At 44.7% G+C, this 12577-nt stretch overlaps 1 protein-coding gene across 1 annotated transcript in view; it reads left to right on the top strand.

Annotated features, from left to right (window-relative positions):
* The window catches only part of GRIA3 (glutamate ionotropic receptor AMPA type subunit 3), a 282660-nt gene that overhangs the window by 170030 nt on the left and 100053 nt on the right, over positions 1 to 12577 (top strand). The window contains exon 6 of the mRNA XM_039238823.1: positions 4017 to 4070. Coding sequence (XP_039094754.1) covers positions 4017 to 4070 — 54 coding nt within the window. The remainder of the gene's footprint in view (positions 1 to 4016; positions 4071 to 12577) is intronic.

Here is a 12577-nt window from a genome sequence, read left to right as displayed (position 1 = left end):
TAATTTGACAATAAACTATTTGTAAAAAAAAAAAAATTCGAGAAGGTGGAGTGTACCCTCTTAAGGACTGGACTTTGACCATTTCTGATGGAAACCTTCCACAAAGTGTATTATGGGTTTTTTTTTTTCCCAGCAGAAATTACCAACACCAACAGACCGTACCCCGATGACTCAGGCAATCACGACGAACATCCATGATCACACCATACGATGCTGTTTGCTGTTCCTCTAAGTCTGTCTGTCACTTCTTCTGCTGCTCACTTACCTCTTTCTAATACCCCCTCCCTCTATACACACCCCTTCTAATTGGCAGCTTCTCATTCACTGTGAACTGAAAAACTAAGATTGTTAAGAGCTGTATGTCAAGTAAGAGTTAAGAAGGCACTGAAAGTGAGGATGAGGAAATAATGATGGCCTTCTAGGCAGCAGCTCTGTGACACATAAAGGTTCCTATCCTCACATGACTTCCCCATCTCTTGCAGTGGAAGCTAAGCTTTGTAAGGTGATGATGTGAGACAGCTATCTTCAAATAAGTGAATTTCTTCTGAACAGACCCACTGGGCAGGCACCGAAGCACATATTCCAATAGCTTCAAGGTTTTCTGAACCCAACACACAATGTGTCAGGGAATGACCCCCTCCCACGGTTATTTAACCTCACGTAATTCCATGAGGTACATCCCGACCATTTCCGTAGATGTTCTTCAGTTTGATCTTGATGGCACTGCTGAGATAGGAAGGGTCAGGTTCATTGCCCCAGGTTACAGATAAGGAAATGATGGCTGGGGTAAGTTGAGTAATTCGCCCACAAGCAACAGTGAATGTGCCACAAGTTTGGGCTCCGGGGTTCTCATTCGGGGCTTTGCTCACACCACCGATGTTGCCACAGCTCCCTCTCACCTTCCCTCTGCTCAAAAGGACACTAAACCCTTCCTCTGGTGACAAAGACGCCATGTCCTTTGGGCTTGCTGCTTTATCGCTCTGAGCTCTGTCTGCTAGATGTCCTCAGGAATCTTGCTCATTTTTCTGGCAGAATTCAAAACCCTCTGATTTTATTATGTTGAGGGTTGTCAGTGAATTAAAATTTCAACAAATGTATGGCTCCAACTTGCCATCAAAAGTTAACAAATGTCACTAGTAAGGATGTTTCTCAAAAGCGGACACTGAAGAATACATCCCAGCAGATACCTAACGGCTCACTTTGTGTCGTGGCAGCGTGAGAAATCACTTCCTCAAGACATTCATTAACCTTTCATTTCCTCCATAAATAATCAGTCAGAAATGTGGCTCATATTTTAAATTAATCGAAAACAGCCCCCCCCCCCCCCCCCCCCCCTCTATCCTCAACAAGCTTGGGAAACTTTCTAGCAAGTCTTTCCCTAGTTCTTGTAACAGCCATGTGCTGTCAATAGTGCTGGGCTTCCCTTCCATAGTCCCCCCCCCCCCCCCCCGCTCTCTCTCTCTCTCTCTGTCTCTCAGTCCTTGAAATGACTGGAGAGCTTCTAATGCCAGCATGATAAACATTATATTTAAATATGTGGTTCTTGGGGGGCATCTGGGTGGCTCAGTCAGTTGAGCATCTGACGTTGGCTCAGGTCACAATCTCATGGTTCGTGAGTTCAAGCCCTGTGTCGGGCTCTGTGCTGACAGTTCAGAACCTGGTGCCTGCTTTGGATTCTGTGTCTCCCTCTCTCTCTGACCCTCCCCTGCTTGCACTCTGTCTCTCTCTCTCAAAAATAAACATTAAAAGAAATGTTTTTAAAGTACGGTACTTGGGTGCCTGGGTATCTCAGTCGGTCAAACAACCAACTCCTGATTTTGGTTCAGGTCACGATCTCACGGCTTATGGGATCGAGCCCTGCACCGGGCTCTGTGCTGACAGCAAGGGTTTTGTGCTTGGGATTCTCCCTCTCTCTGCCCCCCCCTCAAAATAAATAAATAAACTTTTAAAAAACAAACAAACAAGCAAACATACATACATGTGGTTCCACTCCTCTGGGCCGGCATAAACCTTGTCTTCTCCAGGAAGCCTTCCTGATCCATCCCAGCAGGACTTAGATAACTTTTCTTCCTCTCCTCCAAGAACAAGAACAATTATGGATATTTGACAAGTAGCACATATTAAGGAACCATGTAATGTACCACCAACCCAATGGGTTCTAGAGACAGACAGAACTCAGGTTCTAATTCCACCTTTACCGCTTCTGAGCCATGTGGCCTTGGGCGTATTGCTTCAACTCTCTCTTTCTGAGGCTTCTCATCTGCAAAATGAAACAAACAACATTTAATCTGTTAAACTGTTCTAGGGATTAAATACACGTAAAACACCCAGCACAGTATCTGCCATATACTAGACACTCGATTAAAGGCAGTTGCGTTGACTAGTATTATGGCCTTTGAGATATAGTTCTGGTTTGACATGTGCAGTTTTGTTGTCTCCCCAAGTTGCTTTTCTTTTTTTTCTTTTTCTTTTTAATGTTTTCTTTATTTCTGAGAGAGACAGGGAGACAGCATGAGCAGGGGAGGGTCAGAGAGAGAGACACAGAATCCGAAGACAGGCTCCAGGCTCTGAGTTGTCAGCACAGAGCCCGACACGGGGCTCGAACCCATGAACCGTGAGATCATGACCTGAGCCAAAGTCGGATGCTTAACCGACTGAGCCACCCAGGCGCCCCCTAAGTTGTTTTTAAACTCTTCGATAGCTGTGTCCATGACGGAACTTAACATGAACCTCAAGCTGAATTTCGCCTTACCAGCACGGGTTCCTTCCAAGGCTTTATTGTTCATAATTGTGTATTGCTTTTCTTAAAGAGGGCTGCTAAAGTGGTATTGGCTACAGGCCTAGAACAAAAGCTGATTCCACTCCTGGTTGTATCTATCACCTCTGTGTCATCCCCTCCTCGTCCCAACTCCCTGTATTCAGAACGGTGCTTTGTACACACTCAGTACTTAATAAAATGACATTTTATAAAATCGTCAGTTCACCAGAATTTGCCCTTCTTAGCTCTCTGGAAATAAGCTAATGTCAAATATTTAGTCGAAAACTTCCAACTGACAGCCAATACATTTGGTTGGAAATTATTCAGTCCACTTACATGTTTTGGAACAACAAAATTGCATTTGGTAAACTGTAAGGCTTAGAATTAATAGTGTTACTCATGAAAATGATGATAAGAATGACCCCAGGGCAGGATTTCTCAGCCTCGGCTCTACTGACACCTTGTTTACCAGCTCATTCTTTGTTGGGGGAGGCCTCCCCATGCACCGTACAACATTTAGCATCATCGCTGGCCTCTACCCACTAGATACTGGCACCCTTCCAGATGTGACACCAAAAAGTGCCCCTAGGCACCTCCAAATGTCCCCTTGGGGGAAAGCCCCGCCCCCCACGACCCTAAGGCATCACATTTGGTACCAAAAGCTGGACAAAGGGTCCCAGATCTTTCATACTTAGGCAGGAAAAGGAAGGTAAGCATTTTCAAAAAGTTTCAATAGGCAAAAGCAGCCTCGATTAACCTGAAAATCCCATTAACCCCATTCCTTGAGTGTTCTGTTCCGTAAGCATTCCAGATAACAACACAAAAATGTACTGTACACTCTGTTTTCTAATTTGTATTCCAAGTTCAGCCCGTTTTCCATCTCAGCAGCTAAGTACACACTCCAGTTCACGGCGGGGGGGGGGGGGGTTGGATCGTCCGCTTCATCACTGCTGCCGTCTATTTTAAGTGACAGTGATGCTACTGACCTGGAAGTTTAGAGAGCTTTTTGTCCCTCGTTGTTGACACTCTTACTTTAATATTAGCAAGCTTTCCTGTGCCCTCTGCCTGAAATGGAAATGTACAAAAAGAACTCTGGCCCAGCTAACTGCGATCTTTACTGTCTATAACAGACCTAACACTCTGTTGCTCACTTAAAAGTCATTTGCTCTAGCCGGTTGATTGATTATTGCATTTCCCATTGGTTGGGGAACTGAAAATGCCCTCCTTAAGTAAGCAGCATTTCTTATTTCTTCCGCAGGTTGTGACGCTGGGAAAACATTCAAGAGGTTATCACTACATGCTTGCTAACCTGGTAAGAACAAGTTATTTCGTTTGTGTCGTCTGTAATCATCCAAAAAAGAAATACGTGAAGAACCTAACGTGTTCTCTACACGCTTGAAGAAATGAGTCAGTAAATACCAAACCCTGAACGCAACAGCCTTGTTCTCAATTATGCTCTCTCTGTTTCAGCTGTGAAGCTGATAGTCCCTCCTCATTTAAAACATAGTAATTTGACATGATTCTTCACTGATTATTCTTAGATTCAATTTGGATTTGAAATGTAAACCATCTTACTCAAGTTTGAAATAGACCAGGAAAGACAGGGGACACAGGAAACGGACTCTGTCCCCAATTAACCCAAGTATATGCACCCGTCAGTACTGGATTTGTCTTTCCAGAAGCAGACCACCACCAGATCTTTTCAAACCAGAGGCCAGAAGTAGGTCTGAACAGAACATCAAGGGAGCCTGTTAAAGCGCACAGCCCCCTTTATACTTCTAATAAGACACAACCTGAAGCTTTTCCTTCATGTTTCCCCATGCCTTTAAAATTTGTGACATTCTAGAAGCTTGCTTTTCATTAGGTTAGTTTATAGTTCTTCCTCCAAAAAGACTATTGGTTTAGGAATTAACAAAATGGCTTCTGAATCAATAATATCTGTTTAGCAGAGGTTTGGAATACTGCCATCTCCATGAAATGAAAGAGAAATGTTAAATTATCGCTACGATACCCAGAATCTATTAAATTATTACGTAGCATGAGTTCTAACCCCGATTTTGCTTCATTAGCACAACGGAATGATGATCATTACAGAGCTCTTGCACCAAAAGAATAGCAACAAAGGTGAAAGATTATTATAATTATATTCTTAGATTCCTTAAATCAAAGAAAAAAATCTTATTTTGTTGTAGTAATGAATATTTTCTAAATGAGAAAGGAAACGTTACTAAAACCTCTTTCTCAGGAAGTGTGTTCATTCGAACACTTTATAAGAAGATTAGAGCTACTGCTTTGAAATGTAGTGTGCGTCTTCTCCAATAAATTGCTCAAAGTAGAGCACTTCAGACCATTTGGGGGATAAATGAATTGACTCTTTTAGGAGGAGAGATCTTGATTCTTCATTTACATTTGAATGCATTCAATTTGGTTTTTTAGGCAACCAATAAGTAAAGGCTGTTTGCTGACTCATTAGAAGTTAGGCCAGGGTTTGGCAGGAAACACAGATGTCCCAGCAAGGCACCTGAGGCAGTTATTGATGGGATTTTACCATTTCTTTCTCATCAATAAGTATTTTGCTCTCCTTCCTTCCTTCCTCCCTCCCTTTCCCTTTTCTTTCGGTCCTGCCTTATGCAACCCAGGGTTCGGCCGTCACTGACACCGTATGAGATGACTTTGACTAGTGCACACACAAACTTTTTTATTATAATGGCCATGTGTTATTTAATATGTGTTAGAAAAGTATACAACTAGCACCTCAAAATCCAAATTTCATGGATGTTATTGCTTCAGACAGGACTAACATAGAGATTTACCAACAAACAAATTAATTTTTTAATGTGTCAGATGTGTCATGAAAACGAGAGCCTGGGGGATAAACACATAGCAAAATCTGGTTTTTGTCCATGTGGCTGTGGTGCGTGGACTGCCGAAGTCTGGGAGAGAGCACCGCACTAGGGGTCAGAAAGTTTGGGCTGTCATCCCGACTTTGCTACTACCTAGCTATGGGACCTCGGGTACGTCACTTCACCTCCTTGGGACCTCAGTTTCCGTTACTGTAAAACTCAGACAGGAGTGGGAAGGTCATTGATGTATTGGTTGGGTCCCCTGGAAGCAGACACTGAGATACAATGGGAAGTGCAAGACATTAACCGCGAGTGAAACCTGTGGAAAATAAAAGATCACCAGTGGGAAGGCAGAGCTTCTGCTATCAGCAAAGGAGAGAGAGAGGGAGGAAGGTTGACGAGAAGAGCTTCAGACGGCGGTATGGTTCAGAGAAAGTCTCAGCCAACCCAACCGGGAGCTCCGCTGTGAAGACCCCCATGCTGCCCCGAACCGGTGAGCCACTGCACCACCACGTGGTTCAGCCACTGGCTGGCAGCTGCCTGGGGAGCACATACCTCCCTCCCGAGAGCTGAGGCAGATCCTGAAATGGAGGCTGTCCGCCAACTCAACTCCTGGAGCCAGGCTCCACCTCGTAGGGAGGTGCGAGCCATGCACATAGATGACCAGATGATCCATAAAGCCCTCCCCCATTCTAGATTTGTAACCAGGCCTGCCTCTTCCTACTGGCAATCCTTCAGATGAGCGTTGGCTTCAACTTGAGACCCAGATCTGACAGAAATGAAAGCCTATGGAGTGAGAGAACTGCAAGAGAGAATCATTAGGACAGGGTGGGGGAAAGAATGGTTAGCTGAACGCCTCCCCAGGACTCAGAATCCTGAGACATTGGGTGGAAACCTACTACAAGGACAAGTAAAGTCTTCCTTCGGAAAGGATGTGATGCCTAGCGTCATGTCAGTCTGCCTAATGAAACCATGAACTCACCACACTTTGAGCTGCAACTCAGTTTCCTCTAGTGACCTTCTTTGCATCTGAACTCAGTTGTGTTTTCCTGAGTCCCTGTACTTGATATCAAATCACATACGGGCAATAGAGATGGGAAATGTTGCTAGTTTCCGATAAAAATGAGATATATTACCCCACCATGGTTTCCAGGTTTTTTTTTTAATTTTTTTTTAATGTTTTATTTATTTCTAGAAGAGAGAGAGAGAGACAGCGTGAGCAGGGGAGGGTCAGAGAGAGAGGCAGTCACAGACTGAAACAGGCTCCAGGCTCTGAGCTGGCAGCCAGCACAGACCCCGACGCGGGGCTCGAACCCACGAACCGCGAGATCATGACCTAAGCGAAAGTCGGATGCCCAACCGACTAAGCCACCCAGGCGCCCCCCCTTTTTTTTTTAATTTTTTTAATGTTTCCAGGTTTTTTAAAGCAGATAAAAATACCCCAAACACCTCCAGCAAAGACAGACAGATACATGCATGCACATGTATGCACATGAACACACACACACACCAGGACTATTTGAAGTTACTTAGATGGTCAAAAAAGGGTAAGTGGCACTAAGATGCTTCCTTTCTAAATGAACCAGCTGGATGAAAGCTGAGGACACACACATGGGAACAAAGTCTAACCCGGGTCTTGGTATAACAACAGTGCAGACAACGTGGCCTTCTTCTACAGATGCAAAGTCACAAACAGTCACAGCGCTCACCTAAGCTTTCGGGAGTCGCCCGGACCAGCGCGCCGAGTATGCCCTTTGCCACAAAGCTCCATCTGTCTGGCAAGGGCTTCTTTGTGCTTCTACGTGGACTTTGCCTGGTGGCAATTCTAAAATGAGAAGCCTTGGATCGTCCATGAACGCTTCAACACAGGCCTTTCACGGGTCAGGGTGCACATTTTAGAGCAGACAAGCGAGCTGCAGAAAGCTCTAATGTGTTGAAGTCCCTGGAAGAAACAAAAGATTCCATTAGACGTACAGGCAGAGATGGGACCTAGTGGACACACAGGCCAGAAGCGGACATCCCAGTGACGAGAGAACAAGGAAGTCCCTCACAAATTCTGTGTCGGTTGATGATGTCATATTTTAGGGGGTGTTTCACAATTCATTGTTGTTTTCTCTTCCAAGACTCTAAGGTGATAGTGTTTTTTCACTTTATTACTAGAGGTGCCCAGCACGTATACAATCTGGCAGTCAGGCAGCCTGTCTGTCTTTCATGGCAAGGTATTGATCAGGATCCTTTTTTAAAAAAATGTTTATTTATTTTGACAGATAGAGTGGGGAAGGGGTAGAGAGAGACGGAGGAGAGAGAATCCCAGGCAGGCTGCACACTGTCAGCGCAGAGCTTGACATGGGGCTCGATCCTAAAAACCGTGAGGTCATGATCGGAGCTGAAATCAAGATTCGGATGCTTCACCAGCTGTGCCACCCGAGCACCACTGGATTAGGGTCCTTCACACTGAGTTCCTGGGCACGTTGTGTATTGTGGTTTGATTGTTTCATATATGTCAACGATGGCCGAGTCACTGTGTGCAGCACCCCTGACTAACGACCCCAGGCATAGTGAAAGCAGGCACTAGACCTAGGAAACAGGTTTCCCAATCTGTAAAATGGAGACATAGACCAGATCACTATTTCCCAAGTTGCTACTTGTACACAAGTTATGTACATAAGAAAGTACTTAGCAAAATTCCTTAAACTTATTCCTTTGGAATTTATACTAAACGTGTGTTGCAGAAAGATAACTGCTGTCTCCAGTCTATGATTTTATGAACACCATTCCTTAGAATGAGGGTAAAGTAGATATTTAGGTTAAGGAATTTAGTCAATATAAAGAAAAATATTAGGTAAATTGTGGCTCAGATGATCTACCTATATGGCAAAAAACCATAAAGGTGGTATATTAATGACTAAAATTTGGGAAACGCTCCAAGGTAACTTTCAGCTCTACCTCTCTTCCCTCATGGAGGGTTGGTTGGGACCGGAGAAGGTCAGGAGTGAGAGTATAGACACAGCAGATAGGCCAATGCTGAGGATATAAATGGAAGAACAGAAGCAGAGCCCTGCTACCCTTCGGGATATAAAGTCACAAGGCAGACTTAAAATCACTTCAGGTGGCCAGAAGCCAAGAAAGGTAGGAGTACCCTTCCCTAAGTTCGAAACATGGCTGAGGATCTGAAGGATCCATCAAAACCAACTCGCAATTGACACAAAACGAATCGAAACTGGATTGAGATGACCCAATGATAGATGTTGAGCACCCAGCCCCCAAAATAAGACCAGAAAACCACCAAGCATTTGAGATGCCAGAGAAAAACACAGGCATAGTGGACTCATTCAGTGCTGAGCCAGTGAACCACTTAGGAGACCCAGCAGTTTCTCCGCCTGGGTCAAGCCTGATCCCAGAGCGGGAGATGGTTGTTGAGCCTACAGGTGGAAGTGAGGTTGTGTCAGCTGCCAGTGGTAGAGGGCCACACGAGCAGTCTGTCCGTCCAGGAGGCCACTATGCTCAGGCAGCAGAGGGAAGGACGCTAACATAACTTAGACCTTGCTCTGCTGTGCCAGCTACTTTCTATAGGCTTCTTATTAAATTTCCTCAGAACTCCCATGAAGAGAGACTTACCTATTCACCACCCCCCCCCAGCCTTTCAGACATCAGGAAAAGGGGCTCAGAAAAAATACGTGACTTGCCCAGAGTCTCAGAGCTAATCCATTGTCAAGCTAGACCTCCAATACGGGTTGATCAGCCTCCTGACAGAGCACCTTGCTCTTCCCATTTGACCCACTCAAGCGTCTCAAGGAGACAAAAGGCTAGTCCCGCGAAGGTCACAGAAGAACATTTGCAAGGATATAAGTGCATATGAATGAAATACAAACTGTACGCTTATAACAGTAAAGTGATCAGAGAGAAAAAGGCTTAAGAACCAAGAACAGCCTTGGGGCGCCTGGGTGGCTTAGTCGGTTAAGCGTCTGACTTTCGCTTAGGTCATGATCTCGCGGTTCATGGGTTCGAGCCCCGCGTCGGGCTCTATGCTGACTGCCAGCTCAGAGCCTGGAGCCTGTTTCAGTCTGTGACTCCCTCTCTCTCTGACCCTCCCCTGCTCACGCTGTCTCTTTCTCTCTCCTAGAAATAAATAAAAATATTAAAAAAAAAAAAGAACCAAGAACAGCCTTGTGAATCTGGGTTTGAAACCTGTCCGAAGGCCATTCTGAAATGCATCTTAGTTAACAGGCATCATTACTATCTGTCCATCACTCTCTTCTCTCCTGCTACATTCCCTCTCCCCTCTCTCTCTCAATCTCTCTTTCTCTCATACACACACATGCGCGTGCGCGCGCGCTTCTCTCCTGCTCTCTCATCTCCCTTCTTGCTCTTGCTCCCTCTTTTCTCTTTCTCTCCCATCTGCCCCATTCATATTATTAATATGCCAGGAAATCATGGTGAGGGTGAAGGGCACTAGCTCATATCTAATTTTTCCAATTTTTACTTAAACAAAAGCACCATTCATAAAACAGAACCCAAAAGAGGCAACCAGATGTCACCTAAGCTTGAAGAAGTGAACTCTGCAGCTCACTGGGTCCTGGAAGTTACCTGAAACAGAGAAGGGCCCATTTTGTTTAGAGAGAAAGCAAGTCATGGGTTTTGCGTGCCAAAAACAATTGTTCCCTTCTGCTCCCTTCCCCTTCCAGGTTTTCGCGTTTTGTTCTCTACTCTTTCCCTTCCTTTGTTCTCCCATTTTTATGTTCTACCAAAAAAAAAAATTTACATGCTCAAAGCCGCATGTTGTAAACAATGACACCCCAGCAGAGGGCATGTAAACACAGAGCTCGCTGGCTGGAGCCCGGCTTGACAGGCAAAGGAGATGGGATTGAAGGGAAGATTCCCTATTGGTCCCAAGTGCCAGGAACCCAGTCACCTCCCCTGGGTACACAACTTCTCTGGTGGCTGAGGATTCACTTTCTTCTCCAAATGGAGACAGGATACAGCAGAGCACGAAGGGAATGAGGAGTTGAGGACCAGGCTGGGGTCCAACTTCCTACTGGGCGTCTAGAAATCCACAGGCTCTTGTCAACGTAAAGTTGCCAACTTTGAGATTCTCATTCTCCCTGTCCAAAAATGGTCCCATTGTAGTCAACCATCCCTTTCTCCTCTCTCTCCCCCCCTCTCTCTCTTCCTCTACCCCCCTCCCACTTTTCCTGCCTGAAATTAACAAGGAAAGATCACTTTCTACCCAATGTTCTAGCAAGACAAATGGAAAGCACTGAAGAAGGGCCAGTTTTTTCCCCCAAATCTTCACAGATCAACAAAAGTATGACACAAGTAAATTACTAAAAACATGAAATAAACAAAACAAGATAGATAGAATACAAGTGTTACCTTTAACAGCCATAATATTACCCTGTCAAATGGCTATAAAGGTTTACAAAGGCTTGCTTTCTCTTCCCTGCCTGCTTTCATCTCTGACTGCCAACAAACAGCAGACCAGCACCAAGCCAGGTAGGCTTTGGGTAATACTGCTCTAAAGATCTCTACAGTAAGTTCTTCTTCCTTGGTATCACTTGTATGCCCAATACCTTGTTCACCCCCTGCAAGGAAGACAGAGGGTGGTGTCCTTAAGAACCTTGCAGTCATAATGCACAAACAAAACTTGTACAGCTTATGATAGTTAGCATGGAGATAGAACAGGTGCTAGGAGGGGGAATGAAGAGAAGACAGAGTATAGAGAATCAAAATTCTGCATAGCATGGTCAGACTAGGTCTTTCAGAAGGGTGACTTCAGGGGCGCCTGGGTGGCTCAGTCTGTTAAGCATCTGACTCTTGATTTTGGCTCAGGTCATGATATCATTGTCCATGGGATCAAGCCCCGAATCAGGCTCTGCACTGACAGCGTGGAGCCTGCTTAAGATTTGGGGGCGCCTGGGTGGCTCAGTTGGTTAAGCGTCCGACTTTGGCTCAGGTCATGATCTCACGGTTCGTGGGTTTGAGCCCCGTGTTGGGCTCTGTGCTGAGAGCTAGCTCAGAGTCTGGAGCCTGCTTCGGATCCTGTGTCTCCTTCTCTCTCTGACCCTCCCCTGCTCACGCTGTCTCTGTCTCTCTCTCAGAAATAAAACATTTAAAATTTTTTTTAAAAAAGATCGTCTCACCTTCTCTCTCTGCCCCTCCCCTGCTCCTGTGTGCGTGCTCTTTCTCTCTCTCTCTTTCAGAATAAACATTTTTTTAAAAAGGAAAGGTGACTTTGAAACAATGATCCAAATGGTGAGAAAAATCCAATTATATGAAGAATCAGGGAAAGTTTATGTCATGCATAGGGAACGGCATGTGTCAAGGTCCTGAGGCAGAAAAGGGCTTGATACCTTCTCTGAACTATCAGAAGGCAATTTTGGCTAGAGTAGAATGAGTTCCAGATTATGTAAGGCTTTGTAAGCCTGGTTAAAGAGCTTTAGCTTTTTTCAACAGTGACAGAAAGCCACTGAAGAATTTTAAGTTGCGGGTGGGCATGATCTGATTTTTGCTTTACATAATTCAGTGTCAAATGGATGGATCTTATGGTATTTAAATTATACCTCCGTGTAACTATTAATAAAAAGATTAGTGGCTATTTTTCCCACGAATAGCACTTATATCAACTTGTAATTATTCGTATATTCATACTAAGTGCCATGAGGTCAGGGCAAGGCTGATATGGCCCACTCTGTTGCCAACTGACAGCACTTAAAAGGTCTCAAAGTATGTTGATTGGATTAGAGAATAAAACAGCAAGTGAACAATACAAAGCAACCTATAATCCAGTGCGAATTTATATGGTGTAATCTTCAACTCCACACATAACACCCTCCCAGGAGAATGGACCTGCTCCTGGAAAAAGACTTGTGTCTCTCATTAGCAACCCGATAACTGGAGTCACCACAATTACTATGCATTTCCCTACTGAGGCATCACCCGCTTGAAGAATTCAAATAACACTAAAGACAGAGCGAGC

Source organism: Hyaena hyaena, unplaced genomic scaffold (genome assembly GCF_003009895.1).
Source record: "Hyaena hyaena isolate Hyena2069 unplaced genomic scaffold, ASM300989v1 scaffold_147, whole genome shotgun sequence".
In the NCBI taxonomy this organism is placed as follows: Eukaryota; Metazoa; Chordata; class Mammalia; order Carnivora; family Hyaenidae; genus Hyaena; species Hyaena hyaena.
Note: the sequence above shows the minus strand (reverse complement) of the source record. Positions and strands in the feature narration are given on the sequence as shown.